At 39.6% G+C, this 26,965-nt stretch overlaps 2 protein-coding genes across 4 annotated transcripts in view; both read right to left on the bottom strand.

Moving 5' to 3' along the window:
- The window catches only part of RESTA (RE1 silencing transcription factor A), a 148,377-nt gene extending 136,077 nt beyond the window's left edge, over window positions 1–12,300 (bottom strand). Inside the window, exon 1 of the mRNA XM_059887772.1 lies at window positions 12,218–12,300. The gene's annotated coding sequence lies outside the window, so the exon portion shown is untranslated. The remainder of the gene's footprint in view (window positions 1–12,217) is intronic.
- Window positions 98–26,047, bottom strand: RESTB (RE1 silencing transcription factor B). Of its 3 annotated transcripts, none has more exons than XM_005207950.5 (4): window positions 24,752–25,334; window positions 17,475–18,378; window positions 12,218–12,301; window positions 98–5,718 (listed from the first exon to the last, which is right to left on the bottom strand). In XM_005207950.5, exons 2-4 carry the CDS (start codon window positions 18,367–18,369, stop codon window positions 3,698–3,700), a joined length of 3,000 nt encoding a protein of 999 aa, XP_005208007.2. In that variant the 5' UTR covers window positions 18,370–18,378; window positions 24,752–25,334; the 3' UTR covers window positions 98–3,697.
- Window positions 26,048–26,965: the final 918 nt, after the last annotated feature.

Raw genomic sequence — 26,965 nt, 5'->3', positions numbered from 1 at the left:
TATTGTTACCTTGGGTAAAAGATTTTGAAAATTATTAATACACTTATAATTTCAGCCAAATAAATTTGACTTGATATACCAATAATAAACAAAGCCATAAAATGTTTTAAAACTTTATTTCAATGTAACTATACTTACAGAAATACGCATATTGGTTAATAGAATGCAATTTAACTTATCCTACACAATTTGAACCAAAAAACTTGGTACATGGTTTGCTTTAAAAAAGAAAGAAAAAGGATTTGCAGTCTGGTTTATTTTTTATCTATTACAAATGTATATAAAAGATCTTCCATCAAATGCTGCTGAAGTAAACAGCATGAACCTTGAGAAATTAAACTTTGGTTTGTCTCTGAAAAATAACATGTATTGCACTGTAAAAATTAATAAAGTTGGTGCAACAAACATTGTTGTAACGTCTCAATGCCAGTTCATAAAGTTCAATAACTAATGGATGTTGATGAAAATGGGGAGAGTCTATGTATACATGTGAAAATATAAAAGCCATTCAATCTAGTCTGATTTAAAACTAGAAGTCCAGTTCACCTGCTGATGTCAACAAGGAAACTCTGCACAGTAGCTATTTTTCTGATTTGTGCAAAAAAGAAAATGAAGTTTCTTCCCAAGCTTTTCAGTCTAGAACTGAAACTACAGGAAAGGTATTCTGTCCATTGTCAATATTCATGGGATGATATGCGATGACTCAAGCTTAAATCTGAATTAGCACTTACATGCAAAATAGTCCCCAAAGTTAAAGACCAATTGACTTCAGAAGTGACTTCACAAGTCACTTCGAAAGTCACAATAAAGTTATAATGGCCCTTCTTGGAAGACTAGAGTAAAATACCCAGCCATAGTTGTAAGAAATCTTTCAAAAAATGCAGCCCTTTGTGAATGACACCTCAATTAAAAAAAAAAAAAAAGAGGGGGGTAGCCCCACAGAAGCAGCTCTGGAAAGAGAAAAAATATATAACTTAATATATCTTAAAAACCAATGTGAATATAGGTTCAGAAGATAGTTAAAAGAGATATTTTTATAAGGCTACCTAGGATTAGGCTTATAACATATTCTAGTCTTTCAACTTTTGCTCTAGGACTAAATATCAACTTACAAATAACATGTTCACCTTTCATTCCTTTATTAAAAGGGAAAATTCTAGCTTCAATCCTATCCAGTGGAGGGGAAACTGAGAAAACAAAAAGACTCAAAACAGTTCCACGTAAATATCACATTTTTTAAATGGAAGAACTTCCAACTAGACCAGAAGTTCTTATTACTAATACACTTTTCATTGAAACAATTTTTAATAAGTACAAATACATGGCATTAAGTTTCAGAACCTAATATAGGCCTGACAATCAAGTCCTTGTTTTCTGGAAGAAAGGCCTCAAGTCCACTCAATTTCCAGTAACAATGTTTTCACAGATCACTTTAATAAAGGGTTTTAATTTCCTTCATATGTTCACTTTTGGCATTCTAGCCTTAAAATCTAGATAAGAAAATTAACCAAATTCCCCAGAAGTCAAATTTTTTTTTGAAGTATCAAAGAATCCACAATACCTCTTTCCCAAACTGATTCCCAGTTGGCAATTTGTACTTAACATGAATTTTTTCACATATACTGTTAAAGGTAACATACAAAATGTACCCATGAACATTAAAAATAGTTGTCAGAAAGGTTTAACTAGCCTTATAATTTAAGTTTTAAAACATAAATATTTGCAGCTTGATCTTTCGTTGACAATGATTGTCGGAGCTTAGAATTCAACATCATTTACAAATCCCTATCATGCATACAAAACACACACCAGTAACACACAACTTACTCATGTCTTGAGAGAGTCTTCTGCTTCTTTATATCTTTGGCCTCCCAGTCAATTCCAAGTTCAAATGTCTTTTATCAAACTTTAATCTATGATTTTTTATCAAGTTTCCCACCAATACTTCAATATTTTCCTAATCTTTCACGTTGCATTGCCAAACTCTGAAACCTTTCTCAGACATCAGACAAAAGAAAATAAATGAAATATAAAATGGTAATTTTAGAAAAGAATATGGGAGGGTTGAAATTATTCAAGGCTCCCTATTGGGATCATACTTTACTGGACTACAATGAGTAACTGCTATCAATAAGAAAAATCCTTTGCTGGATTCTTTCATACTCTTCGGTGACTGGCCAAAGAATCTACCAACAAAGTTTGGGAGTATATACTCTTCCATACAAAGTACCCTCATAGGAACACCAGAATAGCTACAACTCATTTGAGGCCTCACCTATAGAAAAAGGCAGTCACAGGAACAGCCAGGACACCCACTAGTTGGTGGAGATCCCTGAGAAAGTGTGATTTTTAAAAATCTGGACTGAACTTCAGTTTCACCAGCCTTTTCTACTGTATTCACAGGAAGTAGCAGCTGGTCTACCATACTACCTTTCTCATCCTAGATTTTCTGTATAACTGCTATGGCTTTGGAATCTCACAAACTCATATTGTGTGTAACTTAAAGGAGGAATTATCCCTCCTAGTTCCAGATTTGCAGTTTCCAAATAAAAATTACAGCCCTTTATTCAGCGGAGTAGACATAAACAACAACCATCTACCAATGAGGTTTTCCTCTAAGATACGATTTAACACTGCACTTTTAGGAAGTAGATGTACTAAGACACGTCAAAAGTTTACTTATGGTTGATACTTGAGATAAATATCCATTCAATATAGACCTAGTGGTTTATTTATTGTAAAGTTCAAACTGAGAGCTATGATTTCACTACATCCACTTAAAATAAATAACATTTGAAATGCAGACTCTGGCATATATATGAATTGAACCTACATATTTCATTTGCTCAGAAATTTGTACACAATAATATTCTGCAAGACAATTGCAGCAAAGGGGAAAAAAAGCCTGCCCTTTGCAAACAAGAATAAAAGCATCCCTCCAAAGAGGAAAAAATAAAATGCCATATATGTATAAAGTGTTACTGTTCAACACAAATGCTAGTTCTAGGGAAAAAAATGTAACTGCATAGATTTAAAAAGTGCAATCTTAAGCCATTAAAGCACCAAAACAAAAAAACACACCAAAATCAGTGGTTTTTTTTTTTTTAGGACAATTAACATATACACAAATAAGAAATACCTATTGATCAAAAATCAGGAAGTAAATACCTGAACCGATAGAACATCTACTGTTGGCAGAATTTCTCTTCAAATTCAATGTATTTTCTCATCTTTAACACAATTTTAAAGTGCTAACTTCAAATAAAGCAGGCAAATTCTTCAAGTAATTTGCCATTTAAGTAAGCCAATTTTTATAGGGCTAAACAAGGAATGAAGAATAAACTAAAGTGAACAGGAAGACAGACATGAGAAAAAACTGACAAGTTATTGCTGAACAAATTGATAGAATGCTCTAATACCACCTTGGCATCCTTGGTTCAGTTAAAGGCAAAAGATAAAAATATTTTTAAAAAGCTAACAGGTTTAGATGACCGCTGGTTTAGTATACTAACTCCCTTGGATTTGCTAAAATGTGTACATCAGTAGGTACACGGAGTCCTAAGAAAAAGAGTGGGACTTAAAAATCAAGATTGGACAGTAATTAATTTTAAAAACAAAAGGCTGTCTACTACTCCAAATGAATATAAAATGTCAGAGACCTTATACACTAAGAACTGAAGCCTTGACCAGAGTTTCATTACTCCTGCCCTTGAGCTGCCTTTTCAAGGAAGTATACATTAACCAAATGGCGATTGAGGTGTTTGCTGTAATCCTTTTCCTTTCGAAAAGAACGATCACAGAAGATACAAACGAAATCTCCCGCGGCCACTTTGACAGCCAAGGCATCCTTTCCATCTTTCCCACTGGTCTCTTGTGGAACTGGCCGAGCACCGTTCAATCCAGAATCGTCACTGTCCTCTGACGTGTTGTCACTTAGGTCACTTCCATCATGACTGTGGATGCCTTCGTCTTCATCCATTTCCTGAGACTCGTTTACTGCCACGGTGACAGGAGGTGAGGCCACAGCAGTTGTGGACACGGCTTCATGTTTTTCTAGCGGTAGAGCAGAAAGTGGTGGTGAAACTGGTTCTTCAACTGCCGAGTCTCTGCTGGGGAAATTCTCTGCTTTCTTCTCATCAGTGTCCATCTCCATTTCACAGAGCATAGCTTCAGCTTGATGTTTATCCTCTGAAGTTTCACCCTCTGGCATATTCAAGTTTTCTTCAGAGGATGAAGTGTTGGCAGATTCCTTGATAACAGCAGCAACACCAGCCAGACTCTTACCTGCCTCTTCTGCTTCCACTTTTTGAAGAGGGGCTTCTTCATTTCCTTCGCCTGCAGGCAACAAATTTTGGTCTTTCGATTCTTCCCCCTTTAAGCTTTCCTTTGGCAGGGGTGGTGATGGTGGGAAGAGATCCTGTGCACTGGCACTTTCTTTTAGAAGCTGCTTGTCTTTAACAGGCACTAAGCCAACCTCAATAAGGACTTGCTCCTTCCGTGCCATTTCACTCAGCATGCTGGACTTTTCCTTTCTATTATCTTTGCGAGGAGACCTTCTGGGGATCGGCTCCATGGGAGGAGGAGGCTCTGTCTCAACAGGCCCCTTCTGAACGACCTCGATCTCAGCATCCCCCATAGGGGGAGGCGGGGGAGGAGGCTCTACCTGAACAGATCCCACCTGAGCAGGCTCTGGGGGAGGAGGAGGAAGAGGAGAAGGCTCCATCTCAACAGGGGTCACCTGAACAGGCTCCATGGAAGGAGATGGCTCCATGGGAACAGGCCCCTTCTGGACAACCTCGACCTCACCACACCCCACGGGAGGGGGAGGGGGAGGGGGAGGAGAAGGATGCGGCAGCGGCTCTGTCTGAACACACCCTACCTGAGCAGACTCCATCTGAGTGGGCCGCCTCTGAGCAGGCTGGCTGCTTTTCTTACATGATTTACTTCTCACAGTTTTCTTCTTTGTACTGTTTTTCACACAAATGTTTTGCTTTTTATTCTCCTCTACTTTGCTGTCACCCTTTGGCACTTCCTGACTATTTTTGGATTTGCTTTCTGCCTTCCTTTTCTTTTTTGTCACAGGTTCCTCATCATTAACAGGCTCTTGTAAGGGATGGGCTTCAGCTTCCACCTTCCTTTTGCTTTTCTTGCTTTTGCAGCTTTTTTCTGAACAGTTTCCCGGGGACACATCCACTTCTTTACCTTCCATGGCCGATTTGCGCGTTCTGGTGGTCACTTGGCTTGAGGCATTACTACAAGGCTTTTTCTCTTTTGAAACATTATCTTTCTTTTCCGCTTTTACAGACCTTTCGTTTTTCTTCCCAGTCACATCCCCTTTTCCTTTTGTCTGCTCTGTTTCTGTTTTCTCACTGGTGAGTTTGTTATCAGGCAAGTCAGCCTCTCGCTTCTTGGTTTTCTTTAGTTTCACCTTTGAGACATCCATGGTTTTATTAGGACAAGTAGGATGCTTAGATTTGAAATGATACTGCAGATTACACTTCTTGGAAGCTGCGTAGTCACATACAGGGCAGTTGAACTGCCGTGGATTAACATGTAGCTCCACGTGTTTTTTGAAGTTACTTCTGTCTGCTGTTTTGTAGTCACAGTGTGGGCAGTTAAGAGGTTTAGGCCCATTGTGAACCTGTCTTGCGTGGCGGGTTACTTCATGTTGATTAGAGGCCACATAACTGCACTGGTCACACTTAAATGGCTTCTCACCTGAAGGTAGACAAGAGATGTTACAGAAGGCACACATTAAGAAATGAATTCAAGATTTATTCAAATATGTTCATCAAGAAGTGGAGATAGATATAGAGATATACATATATAAATAAACAAAACCACCAAAACTATTTCATGAAGACTTTATCATGCAATTTATATTTACCATATTTATTTGTATATCTTTGCTCTATCCTTTGATTCTCATACCAAATGGAAGAATAATTATCTCAATCATCTTTCAAAAATTCATTAACTAATGCTCTCAGTCACTAGTAAAGAACACAGATTCATCAAGAAGTACACAACAATTACTGGCAAACTAATCTGGGCTTTTTTTTTTTTTTTGGCTACCCCTTGGGGCTTAGGTTCTTAATGTTAATTCTAGGACAAGGGCACTCAAAGAGATAAGGTAATTTTAAAGTTTTTATCTTTAGTTAAACATATAATGGAATAGTACACAAAATTCCCATACATTCATTTAAGATAAACCTTGGAATTTCAAGTATTTTACACTCTCTGCCACACTCCCAGACCTTCCACGTGAAACTTTTAAAACAATGCCTTGGCCTCAGGGAGCAAAACATGTTTTCTTTCGATTTAACCCTTTGTCCTTTATGGCAAGAGCTGAGTCAAACTTTTCCAGTGCCACAGAGCTGCTATTCTACAGAAAAAGTTTAACAAGCAACATCTTTTCTTAATTCTCTCCCACCTTCTTCTAGACTGGGCAAAGGAACTAGGTAAATGAAAAGGGGCATACAAATAGATATGGCATATTAAATAAGAACAAGAAGTCATAACCACAGGCACATACAAGACCAGAAGCCTCCCACCCACCCCCAAATTAAAGGCATAAGATTTAACTCATTCTACCTGAATACATACCCATCTAGATCACAGTCTAGCAAATATTACCAAACGGTATCCAAACCCCACTGGTCCAATGGAATGCATAGCAGAAAAATGGAAATTGACATTTATGAAAATTCATCTCTCGAACAGTCTCAAATTCACACCAAATCTTTTTTCATAAAGCAAAACTATTCAGATATTAATAAAACCACATAGATGCTAAGCTTTACCTGATTAAAAAGATGTGTGACGACAGATCACAAAAACTTGTTCAGTTTACGACTACGTTCCCATTGTCAGTGACCACATATTAGTCTACCAACAGATTTCTAAAACACGATGCATTACTTTCTACTTGGTCCTATCTTGTCCTTTCCATTAAATGACTTAAATGGAGACAAACATCTACTTAACATATATAGACACAGAATGGGGAAAAGAAATGTGACAGAACCGTTAAGAACTTGTTCTACAATAAGAATACCTGGGGGGATCAAATATGGGGCTCTGCAACTTATCGTGAGGTTTTTAGCAAGGTACTGAAAACTCTCTAAGGCTCAATTTCCTCATTTGTAAAGTACTCTTTAAGTGTTGTAAGCTATAAATAATCCAATCCAGTTCGAGCACTTAGTATAGGACAGATGGCCAAATAGTCAAAACACATTGCCTGTAATTCATGACTTTTGGAATAAACTGGTCTAAGTTATAGAATGGCTAAACAAAAGGGAAGATTTCATGTGCTTATCTTGCCTTACTGTATAAATTCTGCCTTTGAGTATACAAAGAGTTGATGAATGGAGTTGATCCCTTTAGGAAAATATTTGAGCTCATAAAAGAATTATAATGAAAATGTCATTTTATGGATTTCCATGGTGGCTCAGTGGTAAAGAATCTGCCTGCCAATGCAGGAGACACAGGTTTGATCCCTGATCCAGGAAGATTCCACATGTTGAGAAGCAACTAAGCCTGTGTGCCACAACTACTGAGCCCGTGCCCTAGGGCCCAAGAGGCTCAACTACTGAGCCTATGTGCCACAACTACTGAAGCTTGTGCACGCGAGAACCTGTGCTCCCCAACAAGAGACACCACGACAGTGAGCCCCCCAAGAGAAGCCCCAGCTCACCGCAACTTGAGAAAAGCCTGCACAGCAATGAAGACCCAGCAGAGCCATAAATAAACAAATGTCATTTTATAAACCCTAATGAATGAGGGTATTTACACAGCCTGCATCAAGTAAGGTGTAAGCCTCCATGTGTGAAACAGTCAGGGAATGGGAGTTCCTAGGATTCTGTTTAAAACTATGATGACATCATTTAACCACTTCCTTCACTCCACCCCCATTTTTGCTTTATTGTTATTAAATCTTTATTGTATTGAAAAATCAATTCATCAAGTTCAGTTTATTAATACCTAGCTGAATGAACATTCTTTTGCCCTGTACCAACAGTTTTAACTTAATTCCCTTTTCCAGTTCTAGGAATATTTACTCATTTTTAATTTTACTTTTATGAATGTGTCATATGTCTATTTTATTCTTCCTAAATAAAGTACAGGTATAAGGCACATTCTTATAAAAAAGAGCCCAGGAAGAGTATAAAGGGAATTTCTAATTAAACAATAATAGGGGCATACTGGAGAAGGCAATGGCACCTCACTCCAGTACTCTTGCCTGGAAAATCCCATGGACGGAGGAGCCTGGAAGGCTGCAGTCCAGGGGGTTGCTGCGGGTCGGACACGACTGAGCGACTTGACTTTCACTTTTCACTTTCATGCATTGGAGAGGGAAATGGCAACTCACTCCAGTGTTCTTGCCTGGAGAATCCCAGGGATGGGGGAGCCTGGTGGGCTGCCGTCTATGGGGTCACACAGAGTCGGACACGACTGAAGCGACTTAGCAGCAGCAGCAGCAGCAGGGGCATACTACTCAGCAATAAACAAAAAAGTTCTGGTAATGCAGCATGGAATGAATCTCAAAAACATTTTACAGAAGTAAAAAAAAATTAACAGAAATCAGAGTTATCAGTTGAGGGGAAATAGGGGAGTACTGATTGGAAAGAATAAAGAGGGAACTTTTCTAAGGGTAGTAGAAACATTTGGTGTCTTCACCTAGATGGCAGTCAAATAAGAGAAAATATATATAAAGTCACTGACCTGTAAACCTAAGATGTGTGCATTTTCAAGTGTGTAAATTAGACTTAATAAAATACTGTTTAAAAATTTTCAAAATGAACTCCTATGCTAGGAGAATGGGGGAACTATCCAGGGTGATATATACAAAAATATAGTGGCAAACATAAGTTCAATGTATCAGGATCTCTAAACTATTTAAGTGAGGATGCTTCCAAAACCATCACTTGTAAACACAAATAGAACACAGAATAACAGCTGATTAGGTTAGTGTGTCTATATATTTCACCACACCATTACTCTGATCCCTTCTGACTTTGGCCTCAGAAGACCTACCTGAATGGAAGTGCTCCAAGGAAATAATCAATGTGGTTTTGTTTCATTAACTAATTTGTCATTTTAGCTAAAATGTACCAACTCAACGGAGCCTAATCTCTTCCAGAAATTAATCTAAGCACACACTTCTGTTCCCTAAAAGATGAACAGGGAAGTGAATGCCCAAGCTGACCTGTAAAGATCAGACTCCAGACCACAAAGAAAGCACCCAAGATGTTTACTCCATGCAACCCAGTTAGGAAGGCTACCTTCCCAATTTGACCACATTTAGCCTCAATGATTTGCAATATAGGATCCACTGGAAATAATTCAGCACACTCATACACAAAACAAACTAGCCATGTTTGTTTCCTGTTAGTGACTCACAAATTATTGGCATCCAATAAAAGACAGTGGCTTTGCTATCTCCATACTTTGTGTTTCTAATTTCATTATTCTGTAGCTTCTTGAGCCATTTGCTGAGCCATAATATTCTGTAAACACTGCTGATGACTAAAACTGAGAGTGTGAAAATATGAAGCCAAACCCTGGCTCTTCTAAATTGGAGGAATGACAAATTAACCTTAGATAAAACATTTATCTTCTCAAAACCAGTGTCCTAATCTATAAACTGGGATTTAAGTATTCTAGAGGTACTAAGATTTGAGATAACAAGTTTCAATTTTTCAGCACCCAGCATGCATACAATAAATAGTTAACCGCTACTCATTATTAACACTTTAAAAATATTTGCTATATTACAATGGCAACTAGTAAAAATCAACTTTAAAATATAGCAAAAGATAACAGTAATCAATGCAAAATCATTCAGGCAATCATTATTGTTTGGTATAAAACAGAGATACAGATTTATACAGTGACAACAGTATCACTCATTCAATGAAAAACATACAAGTGTGTTGTCATTCTGATCCAGTGACACTAATAAAAGGTCAACCAGATATTTCAAGTGAGACACAATTCAAGCATTTAGACTTAATTACCAGTGTACATGTTATACAAGGCACAGGGAAAAAGGAAAAACTAAAGATACCATGAGAAAGCTAAGTTAAGACAAATCCAGAAGAGAGGACATTCCACAGAAAAAATGGTTGTATTGCTTCAAGGCTTTAATGGGGACAATAACAGAACTTATTATCACAAGTGGAGAAGGCAATGGCAACCCACTCCAGTTTTCTTGCCTGGAGAATTCCATGGATGGAGGGGCCTGGTGAGCTGCGGTCTATAGGGTTGCATAGACAAGACAGTTATGAAAATGGAAATGATCTAAGTCATGAAAAACTCTTTTTTTAAAGGCTACAGCACAAATATTAGTAGGATATGATGGCCTATCCTCAACAAAGCATCCATGTTATCCGCAGAAAGTGAAACCACGAAGCACCCAAAAGTAATACTAAAAACAGGTTTCTGGTTAAGTGACTCAACTCAATAGTTAAGAAGATTGAGAAAGAGCATTCAAAGTATAAAACTTGATAAGCATGTAAGGTCAAGAAGGGCCAGTAAACATGCTGTGATCCCTCACAGCTGCTCAAATTAGAATTCATACTATAATCGAGTCTTAATCACTGACCTAAAACAGAAATACCCAACAGAAATAAAATGCAAGCAACAGAGGTTTAAGTTGTCTAGCAGTCACATTACAAAGGCTAAAAACAAAACAAAACAAAAAAACAAGTAACAATAATTTTACTTACTTAACCCACTATATTCAGCATCATGCCAAAATGTAATCAATATTTTAAAAAGATTATATGATTTTCTTCATACTGTTTAAACTCAGGTATGCACCTTAATTCAAACCAGCCACATTTCACTAGCTCAGTAACCACATATGGACAGTGGCTATCCAATTAGACACCACAAACTATTATCCTAAGGTAAGGGGAGTTGGGTCTATATACACTTCGGTACACAGCAAAATTTTAGCAGAATTCCCCCATAGGGCTATATATTTAAATTTAGGAGAATATGCTGATCAGATGTGCTTGTTCACCAAGGGTCAGTGTGACTAAAACGAATTATCCACTCAAGACCACTATGCTAATATTGACCTAACTTTGCTTTCTATCTATGTTTTAAATAATGGGGACCAATTCTGGTTGGTGTTCTTGATAATTTCAGTCACTGGAAGGGATATAAATCTTCAACTTGCTATAGACCTATATTTTATCTATTATAAGTTAATAAATTGGAATCATGGTTATCTACCATTCTTTAAAGTTTGGCTCTTTATAAACCAGCCCTCAGAAGCCCTGTCAACTCCCAGAGAACAAATCCAAATTTCAGAAACTGAGCAGCTATAAGGAATCCCTGGAACCTGGTAACCACACAGTATGAAACTTGGTGTTATGCTCTGTTGGAGGGTAAGGGAGGCAAGGGCAGCTGGGTGGGAGTATGAGAAAGCAGAGGCAGTTCAAAAAGGATTAACCAGCCTTGGCCTATGTTCAACTTTTATTACATCATGGAACTTAAGTTTTGACCTCATGCGAAGAGTTGACTCATTGGAAAAGACTCTGATGCTGGGAGGGATTGGGGGCAGGAGAAGGGGATGACAGAGGATGAGATGGCTGGATGGCATCACTGACTTGATGGACTTGAGTCTGAGTGAACTCCGGGAGTTGGTGATGGACAGGCAGGCCTGGTGTGCTGCGATTCATGGGGTCGCAAAGAGTCGGACACGACTGAGCGACTGAACTGAACTGAACTGAAGGACCCTCCGCCTGGACAAAGTACACACATACATCTACATTCAGTTTTAGACATTCCACCTATGGACTCCCTGGTTAGAAATCTCCATTTAATACAGCTCTACCCTAGCAGACCACTAATTTTTAATTCTGATTTCAGAATTATGCTATAAATAAACATTTAGGATCCAGTTCCTAGTCTAGAAGAACTTTCTTATAATGGCAGTTTACTAAAAACAATAGATGGAAGATTGGGACTGACATATATATATGAATTACTATGAGAAAACAGATAACTAATGAGGACCTACTGTTTATAGCACAGGGAACTCTCTTCAATGATCTGTGGTGACCTAGATGGGAAAGAAGTCTAAAAAGAATGGATATGTATACTGTATAACTGATTCACTTTGCCGTACAGTGGAAACTAACACAACATTGTAAAGCACTACAATAAAAAAAAATTTTTTTTAAAGTTCCCATTTCTTACCAACCTGAATGAGTACGCATATGTCTGGTTAAATGAGTCTTCTGAGAACTTGAGTAAGGACAAAGTTCACATTTATACGGACGTTCACCTACAAAAATATAATGATTAGTGTTCAAATATGATAAAATAATGCAAATACCGTTCTCAACCATATACATATCATGCAGTACTGAGGATTTTTTTCTCCTGTTCCTGGCAAAATGATCAATTTTTATCATGTATTAGAAAAATCATTTAAAATACACATAACTACATTATATCAGCTTTGCTAATAAAAAGTATCATTGGCTTTCTGAATTCTCACAGCCCTTTTAATTTTCACAGTAATGCTACATGTTATTACATTAAATATTAAGAACTGAAAAACTATCTTGGATCAGGTTATCAGCAACATCTTAAAAATAGAATTATCCTTAAAAAAATTACTACATTGTAAATCAACTATATTTCAATGATATTCTTTTAAAAATCTACCCAAATTTTCTGATGCTATGACTTGGGTAATTTTTTTGGTCTTTATAAATGATAAAACTACTATTTGAAATTGTTAGCTTTAAGCAATAACATTTTTGAGTGAGGAAGCTATTGTTTCAAGCTAAAATTTTCAAGTGGTAGCCAGAACTTTTATAAAATAAGTCAGTGTTAAAGCAAATTATAATCATTAAGCGACAGGGACTGAGAGTAACTGAAGATGACAGGCCAGTAATTTACTAAAGAATTAAAAGACTCAAAGGCAGGAAATATGTATTTTTTGTACACACATTATCAACCACAAAATATGTATCTTTTAAAAAGCTTGATAGGGACTTTCCTGTTTAGGACTCTACACCTCCAATGCAGAGGGCACGGTTTGGATTCCTGGATGGGGAACAAAGATCCTACATGCCATGGGGTGCAGCCGGAAAAATTAAAAAATAAATAAAAATAAAAGCAGCTGTCTCTCAGGACACAATGGAACATTACATTAAAAAAAAAAAAAAAGGCTTGATAATTTGTTTTCACCTGTTCTTTGGCCACAAGATAATAATTATGACTCTGGAGAAGCTTCTTTTTCTGTAAAAGTATCTTTGAAAGTGAAAGTGAAGTCGCTCAGTCGTGTCCGACTCTTTGCGACCCTGTGGACTCTGGCCTACCAGGCTTCCTCCGTCCACGGGATTCTCCAGGCAAGAATACTGGAGTGGGTTGCCATTTCCTTCTCCAGGGGATCTTCCCAACCCAGGGATCGAACCCGGGTCTCCAGCATTGGAGGCCGACGTTTTAACCTCTGAGCCACAATTTAAATCAAGAAAATATATGCAGAGCATTTAATGCAGTGCCTAACACACAAAGCCCTCAATAAACGTCAGTTATTATTTTGTAAGTTACAGTAATAGATGTGTCTAAAAAAATGGGATAAGGAAAAGACGAGTACAAAAAAATAGAAAGCACTGATGAGTGTTAAATGTATTTTTAATAACTATTCAGTTGTTATTAGCCAGTAGCTATAGATTAGTTGTAAATACATCATAGCAACAAAATGCATACTTTGACATGGAAGAATTTTAAGACAGCTTATAAAATGTTGGATATATTTCTGTAAAGAAAACATATAAATGGCCAATAAAGACATGAAAAGATGCACAATATCATCAGCCATTAGAAAAATTCAGATCAAAACCACAGACATGAAGACATCACACCCAAAGGATGGCTACAATCAAAATGACAGATGTTAAAATATATTTGTTAGGAGAATTATTTGTGGAGAATTCAGAACTTCAGTACAGTATGGGTGGGACTGTAAAACAGTGCAGCCACTTTGGAAAACAATTTGTCAGTTACTCAAATGATTACACATAATTACCATATAGTCTAGTGATTCATTCCTAGATGTATACTTAACCAAGAGGAATAAAAATATTACATCTACACAAAAACATATACATATTCATAACAGCATTATTCATAACAGCCAAAACTTGGAAATAACCCAAATATTCATTAACTGATGAATGGATGAATAAAATATTACTTATCCATACAACAGAGTATTATTTGGCAATAAAAGGAAAACAAGTACTGTACATATGACATGAATAAACCTTGAAAATATACTAAGTAAAAGAAGGTAGCTACCAAAGATCACACATGATTCCATTTATATTAAATACTCAGAATAGTTCAATCCACAGTGATTTGTATGGTTTATCAATTGTATATTAGTAAAGCTGTTACCAAAAAAAGTGAACGGAAGAAAAATTTAATACCCTTTCAGATTTACATGAAGGATCAACTAAGGATCAACTTTTAAAATTCTTCATAACAAATAGATTGCTTCAATCTGTGTAACTCATCAAACCAGACACAAATACTCTAGAAATGCTAGTAATTTTTCAGGCATACATAAGGCAAAAATATAATCTTTTAAAGTAGAATTTGTGTACTTCAATAAAAATTAATTTTTAAAAAAGTAGAAACTGTGAACTAGCTAAATATCAAACCCACAAAGTGAAAAATCTTTTGAGTTAAGATTCAAATAAAAACCCTCAGCCGCTTACCATGATAATTACCTATAAAAAAGAGATTCAGAACTTTGAATCTTAGCTGCATGTGACCCTGGGAACATCACTTCAGGCCTTTGGTAAATAAACACCCTGCTTCCTCAGCAAATTTTTCTGAAGATTAGCAGAGTAAAAGCACCTAACCCTTAGCACTCAGTAAAGGAACTTAAGAGACCCACTAAGTGAACCTGAAAAGGTTCCCTAAGTGAGAAGTAAGAAACAAGTGATTCCTGTGGATCATTTCTATATTTCTGCTCATTAGCACTAGATAAATTAATTTTTCCATAAATACAATTTTCATGCATGCATTTAAAACCAGAGGTACTCTCAGAATTTACATAATCAAAACAGTATCCTTCTATTTATACACCAACAAATTATTTTGAAATTTTTTTTTTTAAACACCACAAATAAACATAATGGGGTGTGGTGGGGAAGGAAGCTTTTTAAAAGTATTAAGACACACTAAGTTTAACACTAAAAATGCAAAATGAGATATGTGTACCTATGGAAGTCATGATATTATTGTGGAAATATCAACCTTACCTTAAGGTGAGGGAAAGTTATTCAATAGATGATGAAGTATATAAAATACAGCCATTAAAATTAGTCACCATTTCATGATATGCAACAATGTTAAATCACTATGTTGTATACCTCAAACTAATACGGTATGCTAATTATAACTCAATAAAAATAAAATTTCGAAACATTAAAAAAATTAGGCACCTAGACTATAATTAAATGACAAAAAACCACTGTAACAAAAAATGTTTGAACTCCTCTGGTGGTCCAGTGGTTAAGAAGCCACCTGTCAATGCAGGGGACACAGGTCTGATCCCTGGTCTGGAAGATCCCACATATCACGAGGCAATTAAGCCCCCGTACCACAACTACTGAAGCCCATGAGCCAAGAGCCCATGCTCTGCCAGCAGAGAAGCCACTACAATGAGAAATCTGCAACTAGAGAGTAGCCCCTAAAGTTCTAGCACAGCAAGGAGAACCCAATGCAGCCAGAAATAAATAATTTTTTTTTAAGTTTCAAAAAATTCACATAAAAAATTGGAAATTTATACTGAAAGTAAAATTTTTCCAGATCTCTGCATCTTTCTCATTTTTTATGTTCTTAAATCAGCTAACTTAGATTTATCATTGGAAACATTTTTAGATTTGGGGGAAATTTTTAAAATTTTTAAGTGACTCAACAATTTTGAAAGTGTTAAAATATAACTGACACTAATAAAATCAAAATTCAGTACAACAAAGACACTGGTAATATTCTTTATGATGACTTGTATGGTGGTTAGGTTAAGTGCTAAATCACTTCAGTCGAGTCTGACTCTAGCCCACCAGGCTCCCTCTGTCCATAGGATTCTCCAGGCAAGAATGCTGGAGCTGGTTACCATGCCCTCCTCCAGGGTATCTTCCCAACCCAGGGATCGAACCTGGGTCTCTTATGTCTCCTGTGCCGGTAGGTGGGTTCTTTACCACTAGCACCACCTGGGAAGCCTGGTTATGAGTACAGATTTGTAAATATTCACCACTGCCAATAATACCTTTTTAAAAAAATTCATAAATGTGTACATGTAAAACTCATGCATTTTACCATGTCAGTTACTACCTGAAAGCTCTACAGATTAAGGCAAATCCTAAATTAGGCCCCAAGGTTTCACAAAATTATTAAAAGAACATGAAGTATTTATGGCAGAAGTATATTTGGTATTTGCTGGTGAGGTTAGTTTAGTCTAATAGTTTGTTTAATTAAAACAGTTAAGTGATTAATGGTGTAGGATTCCCAAGAAACTCTCCTTTCCTATGCCATGTAATTTTGAAATGTTTGTACTTTTTTAAATTTTTGAAACAAGATGGTTTTAAAGCCTGGAGACAATTAATTACAGGTTAAAACAAATTCCAAGGAGACTGCAAAGTATTTTACTTGACCAGATTTTAAATTACACAGAAGCCATCTGTTGGAGCTTAGAAATCTTGCTGCAAATGTGTTTCTTGTAATGGAATTTTATCTGCAAGCTGTCTTGTTTATGCCTACCACTTCAACATCAATTCCTCTCCTCACTAGGACTCACTTTTAGCACAGGGTTCAGTCCTACAGAGTGACAACTACTGCAAATGCGATCTGATGCGAACAGCATTCCACAGCCCTTTTCTCTGCTGATGGGAGGAGCAGAGTACTAGGTTACCTTATCTATGTTGTTCAGACCAGTAATCAGTCCTCAAAGGTACCAATTCACACCAAGAAAATGTAATGCAATTATCAATAGTTACAAACAATGCTTTTAAAAAATAAGACCCCTTAATTACACAGATTTGAAAGTCAATTTAAAAGTGATTAAGGGGTGTAGGGGAGAAATGCCAGCAACCACTGAGAAGGGCTTCCTTTTGAGGTGAAGATGTGCTGAAATTGATTGTGGTGCTGGCTGCATAATTCTGTGAACATACTAAAGCCAATGCATTTTAACAGTAAATGGATGAACTGTGTGGAAGTGGAGTATATCTCAATAAAGCTGTTATTTGATGTACAAGTTGATATATGAGGTATGATTGCCAAATGTGATAAAATGATGATTTTAACTGTTGCGTATAGGTGATGGGTACCTGTGGGTGCAGTGAGGCATTCTCTTTACTTCTGAGATGTTTAAAATTTTTCACATTTTCCATTTTGGGGGGTACAGTACACTTAATAAATGAGAAAGGTACTCTTACCTGTATGAGTTCGAACATGCTGAACATAATTGTTTTTTCTGTCTGAAAAATAGTTGCATTTTCCACATGTGTAAACTTTCCTTGGAAAATGGTTTCTCAGGTGTTTCCTCCAGTGATATTCACTCACTGTGGTGTACGTGCATATGATACACTTGTAGACTCGCTCATTGTCCCCGGCTCGGGTGTGATGTTTCAGGTGAGCAGTATAGTGATCATAGCGATTGGTATTGTAGCCACAGCGGTCACAGCGGATGGGGCCCTTGGAGAAATCGCCCTCTTCTCCAGTAGAAGAGCCGGATTCCCTGGCTTTTGCTTGCTTCTCGGCACTTTCCTCCACAAAAAATTTCTTGGCGCTGTGAACTCGGATGTGATGCACAAACTGCTCTTCAGATTCTGCTTCATACTGGCATGGTTTACAGCGGAAGGGTTTGGTCTTCAAGTTCTTGCACTTGTCCTCTGCTACGGGTGTTTCCTGAGGAACGTCTTTATTTGAGCTGTACGTTTCTGAGGCAGCTGCTACCTCAAACACAGGCCGTGGCTGCACAACACTGAGTTCCAAACTTTCCAGTTCCATGTTCTCCAGCCCACTGGGTTCGCCTTTCACCTCAGGAGACTCCTCAAGTCCTTCTCCATCACTATCTGAGAAGTTGCTATCCCCAACAGGCATCAATTCTGCCATCTGCCTTTCTTCGCCAACCAGGTAATCACAGCAGCCGCCATTTACCTCCCCAGTTAAGGCCACGTTTGCCAACATGATGAGCTGAGGCGCAGCCAGTTCAGCTCGAGAGAGATCAGGCAAGTCATACATGTCGTTTGGCAAGGCCATGCCCATGGTGCCACTGCCGGTGAACAGCCCTCCTCCTCCGGAAGACTGCCCCATTACCTGGGTGGCCATATCTGTGCTCTGCATTCAAAACAAAACACACAAAAGCACCAGTTTAAGCACAACTTTTACTGGTCTAAAACAAAACATCACTGTAATTCTTTGTAAGTTAAAAAAATACATTTCCCCATATAATCTTTAAACCCAATCAGCTTCATTAACTATTGAAAATAAGTCTTTAAAATAGCTTTGTAATTCCAAATTCTCTTTATTGCAGTCATCAAAAAAATTTCTATGACCCCTATAGGAAATTCTATCAAGTGTTTGACACATGGCATGTCTTCCCTCAAGCACTTTTACTTTCTGGTGGAAAAATTAAGTAACCTTCATTTTTAGAGCTACTTAAAATTATATTTTAAATTCTATACATGAATAGTAAACTGCTGTCCTCTTAACTCCCACTTCAACAGTTTACTGGTCTAAATCAGAAAGGGGAAAAAGATCCAAAAGCCAACTGTGCACAGATTAAAGTATGGTCTGCAAAGTAGAAGCCTGTAATAATTGCTCCGAGAATTAAATCTCATATGAACTCAACTATCTTCAAAAGAATAAATTACCATTGGCCCTTGAACAACAAGGGGCTAGGAGCACTAACTCCCTGGTGTAATCTAAAATCGGAGTGAAACTTCTGACTTCACAAAAACTTAACTACCAATGGCCTAATGTTGACCAGAAGCCTACTGATGACAGTTAACACTTACTTAGTATGTTATATATATTACATACTGTATTATTACAATATAGTAAGCTAGAGAAAAGAAGACGTTAATAAAATCATAAGGAGGGCCAGGCCAGGCGGGGCTGAGCAAGAACAGGAGACCCAACCCCGACACCCATGATCGTGATCTTCCAGGTGATACTTGAGACTCTCTGCACCTTCATTTATGGAGCACCTTCCAAGGCCAGGCCTTGGGATGCAGCCCCGCAATGATCAGCTCAGTCTCTGCCTTTGTAGGCTAACAGTCTAGTGGCTATACATCATCCTGGTAAGCCCGAACTCACCAAAATTGTGACAAAGGAGCTGGCAAGAACAGGGAGCTAGTCTTGAGGTTCTGGGAGTACTGAATCCTGCTTATCTATGAAATGCAGTTAACACCTCAGCAGGACCTATTTCCCCAAATACAGGATGACCCTTCTGTTATTTACATATGTAAAAAATTGAGACTTGAGAAAAAAAGGCTCTCGAAGGTGCCACTGATGGCTAGTTAATAAACCCTACAGCGACTGCCAACCAGTCCATCCTAAAGGAGATCAGTCCTGGGTGTTCATTGGAAGGACTGATGCTGAAGCTGAAACTCCAATACTTTGGCCACCTCATGCGAAGAGTTGACTCATTTGGTGGGAGGGATTGAGGGGCAGGAGGAAAAGGGGACGAGAGGATGAGATGGCTGGATGGCATCACCGACTCAATGGACATGAGTTTGGATAAACTCTGAGAGTTGGTGATGGACAGGGAGGCCTGGCGTGCTGTGATTCATGGGGTCGCAAAGAGTAGGACACAACTGAGCGACTGAACTGAACAGTGACTGTCAATCCATTTCAGATACTTGTGGCAGCAAACAAAGCCGTTCACCTCTCCAAAATGGGAAAAATGAAAACAAGAACTTTACCTACTGAAATTATTTTCAATCTTTCCCCAAATAACAGTATTTCACAGGCCTTGAAAAATTTTGGTATCACAGCAAATGACACTTCAATTCTAACTGCTTTTATTGAAGAGGGAGAAAAACATATAAACCAGGAAGATGTAATATCCCAGATAGAAAGTCATCAAGTTTCTCTAAAAAATCTCCTTGAAATAACAAATATTACAGAAATAAAAGATACTTTCTTGGGATATTATTGAATGTTATCACTTGCAGAATGTCAACAAAAGATGTTTTGTGAGATGACAAGAAACAGTAAAAATTTTCCAGCATCAAAAAAAGGGAAATTGTAAGAAAAAATATATTTATAGTAATGTATTCACTGATATCATAAGTTTATGCACACGTATGTAAGGTACCCATACTGTCTTATACAATTAAAAATGTTGTTGTTAAACATTACTAATGCTAGACATCAAAAATAAAAACAGTATGAAATTCATATTTATTTATGGATATAACATTTATACACTGATAACAAAGAAGCAACAATATGACTGCTTTATGATAACTTAATGTGATCAATATGATTGCATCCTGATAGTCTAACACGTGCAAATGAATGAATCTTTATAAAAATGTTATGGCATACATTACTACAGTCATATTCGTTCCACAGTATTGGAAATGTCACATTAAAAAAAAACTACTTACCTGTAACAACAGGCTGATACAGTTTTGCCAACTAGGAGAAAGGCATACTATGTGGTGGTGTAATTTTTTGAAAGCACAGTTAAAAAAACAGCAGGAAAACAGATAGTTAATTTTATATTGAGAATCAATCATGTTATATTAATGTAAGGGTACACTTCAATACGAGTCTTGCACACTGTCCTACGGAATGAACACTTAGGTGATAAAGATGATGACACAGTAACATCTCAGGACTCTTGACATAAAGTTACTAGATTTTTCATAAGACACACACAACTGATAAGTTTATTAACTGTACAACATGATGTTTATTTTCTGTTCATTAAGTGGAAGTGGAGCATCACAAAGGTTTTCAACCTATTAGTCTTCATTCACATTGAGCAGTCTGAGAGGAGGAAGGGTTGGTTTCGCTAAGGAGTCAAAGAGGTGAAGGAGGAAGTGGAGAAGGCAGGACAGTCAGACTCATGCAGCTTGATGGAAATGCATCCCAAATTTTGTTTGACTTTTTTCCTTTTTCATTTCTCCCAAAATGTTCCTATATGGTATCAATCTTTACATGGTATGCTTTAGTTTCACTGTATCATAGAATGCTCCATGTTGTAAAAATGCACTCATCTCCATCAAATTATCTTAATTCCTCTGATTTGAATTTCTCCAAGACCCCTGTCTTAAAACTCTTCATCCTACTTTTTTTTTGCTGTGAGATCCAGAATCTCATTCATATTTCCTTGATTGGCTCTGTTGTAAATCCTGTGAAGTCTTGCACAACATCTGGACAGTTTTCTCTAACAGGAATTTACTATCTGGTGCTTGATGGTTTCACAGCTTTTCCTATAAAAACAGCATCTTCAATGGTGTAATCCTTTCAGACTTTCATGATGTTCTATCAGGGTTCTCCTCCCATAGGATTGACAACCTTTCCCATCTTTTTCATAGAGTATCATGTCTAATGAGCTTAAAGACTCCCTGATCCAGAGGCAGAATTAGAGACAATTCTTTCTTAGGGAAAGTAGACCACTTTCCCTAAGGGTGTTAGCCAAAGTCCAATTCTTCTGCATGAATTCATCCTGTGTGGAATATTTTAGAAATTTAAATACAAGTTGAAGAAATGGGGAGATGCGATCAGAGACATATTTTCTGTATTTCACTGACTCAGTTCTTCGAGCAAAAGCAGCTAAACGTGCCCAAGCAAAATTTGAACCTGAAAACGGCAGTTCCTATGATGGGAAGTAGACTCGTAGGCAGCTTGAGGGTGGAGTAAAAAGAACAGACTCACTTGGCTGATTGTTCATTATGTATTTTCACTGGATGAGTAAAATCCTAGTTTTAACAGAGGTGGCTCTCTATTTTGTGTGGAGGGGATACAACTCTGATCTAGGCGTAAGTAAGGACCACAAAAGCCATTTCTTTGGAATTAAAACTTCAGAGAAGAAGAAACGTTGCCAGTGGACAATGAAAACAAAAGGTGGGTCATTATTTAAAAACCTAAAAGAAAGTTAAGAGGGAAGACATGAGAAATTTAAAGGTCACTGGGCTACAAGACAATGTTTCTGCTCCTTGTCTAAATGGATAGAATTCATAGACATCCAGCTTCCTGGAGTAGTTGGCACCATTATTGAATGTATCCAGAGAACCAAGAGGAGACGGAGAGATGGCAACAATTCCATGACTTAGATTCAGGACTTAGAGAATCCATAGTAGTGTTATTCAAAATAAGTTGATTTCCTGTGTTCCCTGATAAGTAAGTCACAAGTTTTCTAGGGCCTGCTAACACTGGTGGGAAATGTTGCATACATTCAAGTCTTGTGTCAGAAATCTACACTTTTCTGAATCAGTTCCCATAATCATTGGTGGCAGCTTAGCCCTGTTCAGTCAAGTGGGGTTGGGCGTAGTTGAACACGTCTCTTTAGGACTGGTCTCAAGCCATAGAAATTGATGGAAAACATTCAATTTCTTCTTTGTGGGTTGTTCTCTCATCTTTCTGACCTCTGCTTTCCCAGATATTAGAGTATTATAGTGGCTGCCACATAGCTAAATTGTTGTGTAATCACTGGAGGCAGCTCCTCATCCCATGTTTATTCCTTATGTGCTTTTTTTTTAAATCTCTAAGAAAGGGTATGGACATAAGCTCACTGTTTGCAAATAACCTATAAAATTATGTGTCTGTTGAGTTATATATACAATGAAAATGCAACTGAATAAGTTTAAAAGACGAGTATAAAATAAATGTGATCAATGCAATTATGAAAAAAAAAAAAAGAAAGTAGACCACTTCAGAATAATTAATGTTGAATTTGTGCGGTTCTGGGTGGCCAGGAGCACTGTTCAAAGCAACATTACTTTAAAGAGCACTCCAGTATTCTTGCCTGGGAAATCTCATGTAGCTGGTAGGCTACAGTCCACAGGGTCACAAAAGAGTAGGACACAACTTAGTGACAACTACAGCCCCTGCTCTCTACAACTAGAGAAAAGCCCGCACAGCAACAAAGACCCAGCACAGCCAAAAATATATAAGTAAACAATTTTTAAGTGAATTTTCAATTTGATATAAAAAGGTATTTCCCAAAACATGCAAGGTTTTCAGGCCTGCTGGTGTAGCTGCAGTAATGATGTCACAAATACCCTTTTTCTTTAATTTAAAAAAATTAGTATGGATTCATTTATTTTGAGATGGTGGGCAACCTCAAGTGCAGACATCAATCTACACCAGTACACATCAAGCAATTCAACTTTTTCTTGTAACAACTTTGCTTCTGGGGAGCACTTCCAGTATCACAAGTGGTACTATGTATGGGTCCATGATGTTATGGTATTGCAGTAAACAGGATGAAAAATACGCTAGAACTGCAAGTGGTGACTTTTTAGTGAAAACACAATTTACTGGACAGAGGGCTGATTAGCCTCACCTAGCATTTTCAGCAGACACTTTCAACACTCGAGCTCAACAAAATTAAAAAGAGGTGGCCACAAAATTATTACATTAGTACTGTATGTACTAGAGTTACTTTTACACAATTATGATTTAATAATGAATCTCAATTTACATTTCGATGAATGGCACTAGTGCGGTGGCTTATTCGGTTGAGTGCAAGTCTTGATAAATTTCAACCTTCTATTAGATTTATCAGTAGTAAATAATAGACTAGTATTTACATATATTTTACATATTCATAACATGTTTCCCCTAATTTTTTGATATTACTAGGCTGCATGGTTGGTTTGTTAATTTTTTCAAAATACTGCAAAGCTCAAAAACTTTACAATTTATTCCTTGGGAAAAAAAAATCCAAGTGGACCCCCACAATTCAAACATGTATTGTTCAAGGATCAACTATATTGTGAAAAAGTACTACTTCTTTTTTGATTATTTGACCTGTTACAAAGTAAAAACAAACAAAAAAAAGTAAGTAATCACCTTTTCTCCTGTGAGAAGAGATGTTTGGTGTATTTAAGACTTCACAAATCAAAAAAGAAAAAAGACTTCACAAATCAAAGTAAAGAAACTTTCAAATTCCCATATAAAATAAGACAACTCATTTTCACTATCAGCAACTTTCTTGCACTGTGCTTGACTTGGCCCACTTGCACAGCGGAGCCATTACAAGATCACCTTGAAACCTTGGGGTTTTCATACACCATCTTCACACTTTAGTTTCCAATCTAAAAGGTGTTATTCACGAATCAGGTGTTCTCTTACAAATCAGAAAAAGCAAAACAGATGGCAAAGACTGAAAAAAAAAAAAAAAAAAGAATGCTAAACCCAAAATACAAACAGTAATCCGTTTCACCCAAGTGCATAAACAAACTCATTGAGTCATAGGTACCAAAGAAAGTCGGAATCAAATGCCATCACACAAAGCAAAGGCTGTCCAAAGCCTTAGCGAAACGCCCAGGCGACTCATAATTCCTAATTCTCCCCAAACCCTAACTACCATCCCCACAGGCATTTCCACGTTGCTCAGGAAGGCCGTCCGCGCACAGCCCGAAAGCCCAACGTGCCACTCGGATCCTACGTGCTGCCTTCACCAGCGCCGGCCTCGGCCGCGGCATTCCTGACTGAAATAGGCATTCGGCCATTTTCTCAAAATACGTACCAAACACAAAGCAGCTCTTCGCAAATTCCGGCGCCCTCGCTTCCCCTCGCCTCGGCCCGCTCACTGCACCATCGACACACCAAGTCGTCCTGAAGCGTCTCCCGGGCTCCCCACCACTGAAGACGGCGAAACAGGCAAACTCGGGGCGCCGTTGGGCCAGACCGAGTCTTCCCAGTCCAGGCTGCCCCCTCCCGGCCCGCGCGCCCCAGTCCGGGAAGAGTGAGGAAAGTTGCCGCGTCGTCGTCGTCCCCGCTCCTCGCCCGCCCAGGGCTCGCCCTCCGCAGGGGTCCGGGAGCCTCCGCGGGCGCCCTCCCGAGGCGCCGGGCCCCGAGGGCCAGAGGGGGCCCCCCTGCGCCCCGGAAGTCTGAGGCTCACTCCCCCACGGCGCCCCGCGGGACTCGCGCCCCGGCCCCGCCGACTCTGGCGGCCAGACGACCCCGCACGCAGGGCCTCGGCGGCCTGGCTGCCAGAGCGCAGAAATCGCTGTCCAGCCCCATTGGCGGAACCGCCCGGGTCCCGGGCTGACTCAACTCGCCCGGCCGCACTCAACGGCGCCTTCCGGCGAAAGGGAGAGGCCGGGGAGGGAGGAAGACGCGAGGGCCGCCGGCAGGCGAGGGGCTGCGACGGGACTCGGAGCAGGAGGAGCACGAGAGGAAGTTAGTTTCAGGACTAGGGCCCCAAGCAGCTCCGCTCCTGGCCTCTAGACAAGACATCCCCGCTCCTGCGCCCGCGCGGACGCGGCGACCCGGCCTCGACTGGGGAGGGGGTCCTGGCGCCGCGCCGCCCCTCACCGACGCCCCCGGCCCAGCCCCCCGGCGGCGACGATGTAACCCGATCCCGCCCGGCCGCCCGCCCCCGCCGCCGCCCGAGCCACAGTATCTGCAAATCAGCCCTGGACAGCGCCTCGCCCGCGTCCTTCCGCGCCCTCCCCTTTCCGCGGCCACGGCCGCCCGGCCGGCCCGCCGCCCCCACCCAACCGTGTCTCAGATCGCGCCGCGCTTACCGGCCTTTCTGGGCGAGGAGGGGCGACGACCCGCGTCGCCGCTCCTTCACGGACTACTTTTCTTTGTTGCAGGAGTTTCGGGGGAGGGGAGGGTGACGGTGGAAAAGTTGGACGCTGGGCTCGTCGAGGCCCGCGAAGACCCAGTGGGGCTGCACAGAGTGTTCAGGCCGCTGGCTCTCGCCCTGCGGTCCGGGCCGCCGCCGCCACCCACAGCGGGCTCTGGGGCCCCAGGCCTCGGCGGCGCTTACTCCGCTCCTGCGCCCTGAGCTCTCGGGAGCCGCACATTCCAACACAGGAGGCTGCGCCGCGCACCCGACCCGCGCCGCCGCCGCCACTCCCGGGACACGCCCCCTCACCGCCCGCGCGCGCCCGCCGGACACGCCCCCTCTGCTGCTCAGAAGCTTAGCCGCCTGGCGCGCCCCGCCCCTGGGCGAAGCAAGCTGTGAGCTCCGGCTGCGCTGAGGGCGCGCCCAGGGTTAACCGCGCCTGGTTCTCCCAGTCTCTCACTTGAGCTCTTAGGTAAAAAAAAGACCCGAGCTCCTCTTCATTTGTTGATTTCCTTCATAAACTAACAACAGAAAGTTATCTCCCAGCTCTGGAGCGCTTTAAAAACAAGTCTACAGACTTTGACCCTTCACTTTAGGAGCATTGTCAACCGCCCTTTCAAGTCTAAAACGCTCTAAATTACCTTTCAGAATTTCTTGAAGACTCCACCCATAGCCACCCTTAACCAAGTAAGCTTCGTATTAAGCTTCTTTGTGGGGGCGGGGGGGGATTACATAAAAAACAAAATCTTCGATCTGTTAGTGAGTTGTAAGAAGAAAATGTTTCTGAAAGATCATGGACTTAAATTGTGAGAATGAGGACAGTGGGGACAAATCCCTAGACATGGAAAGTAAGCACGTCATTGCTGAACCTTCAAAGTAGTATTTCAGTATAGCATTAGAGAGGGTAGAGAAGGTGCCAAGGATGGGGAGGCTGCTTAGTAAGCAAGTTTTGGAGAGTAACTTGCTTCCACTTTTTTAAACTAGGGTAGCCATGCATGGTGGGCTACCGTCTATGGGGTCGCACAGAATCGGACACGACTGAAGCGACTTAGCAGCAGCAGCAGCAGCCATGCATGATACCTGACACAGCAATATGCTAGAGAGAGAGAATAGTTTCTGCACCCGCTTCTTTTTTGTTTTCACCAGAAATACCTTATTAGTTTG

Source organism: Bos taurus, chromosome 6 (genome assembly GCF_002263795.3).
Source record: "Bos taurus isolate L1 Dominette 01449 registration number 42190680 breed Hereford chromosome 6, ARS-UCD2.0, whole genome shotgun sequence".
Lineage (NCBI taxonomy): Eukaryota > Metazoa > Chordata > Mammalia > Artiodactyla > Bovidae > Bos > Bos taurus.
Note: the sequence above shows the minus strand (reverse complement) of the source record. Positions and strands in the feature narration are given on the sequence as shown.

What these genes read in the sequence shown, in the direction of transcription:
- RESTB (XM_005207950.5), bottom strand. Translation starts at nt 18,369, where the DNA reads ATGGCCACCCAGGTAATGGGGCAGTCTTCCGGAGGAGGAGGGCTGTTC. An exon ending in GCATGTTCGAACTCATACAG is followed by an intron (nt 12,302 to 17,474) that starts GTAAGAGTACCT and finishes ATATTTTTGTAG; the next exon opens with GTGAACGTCCGTATAAATGT. An exon ending in ACATATGCGTACTCATTCAG is followed by an intron (nt 5,719 to 12,217) that starts GTTGGTAAGAAA and finishes GTCTACCTTCAG; the next exon opens with GTGAGAAGCCATTTAAGTGT.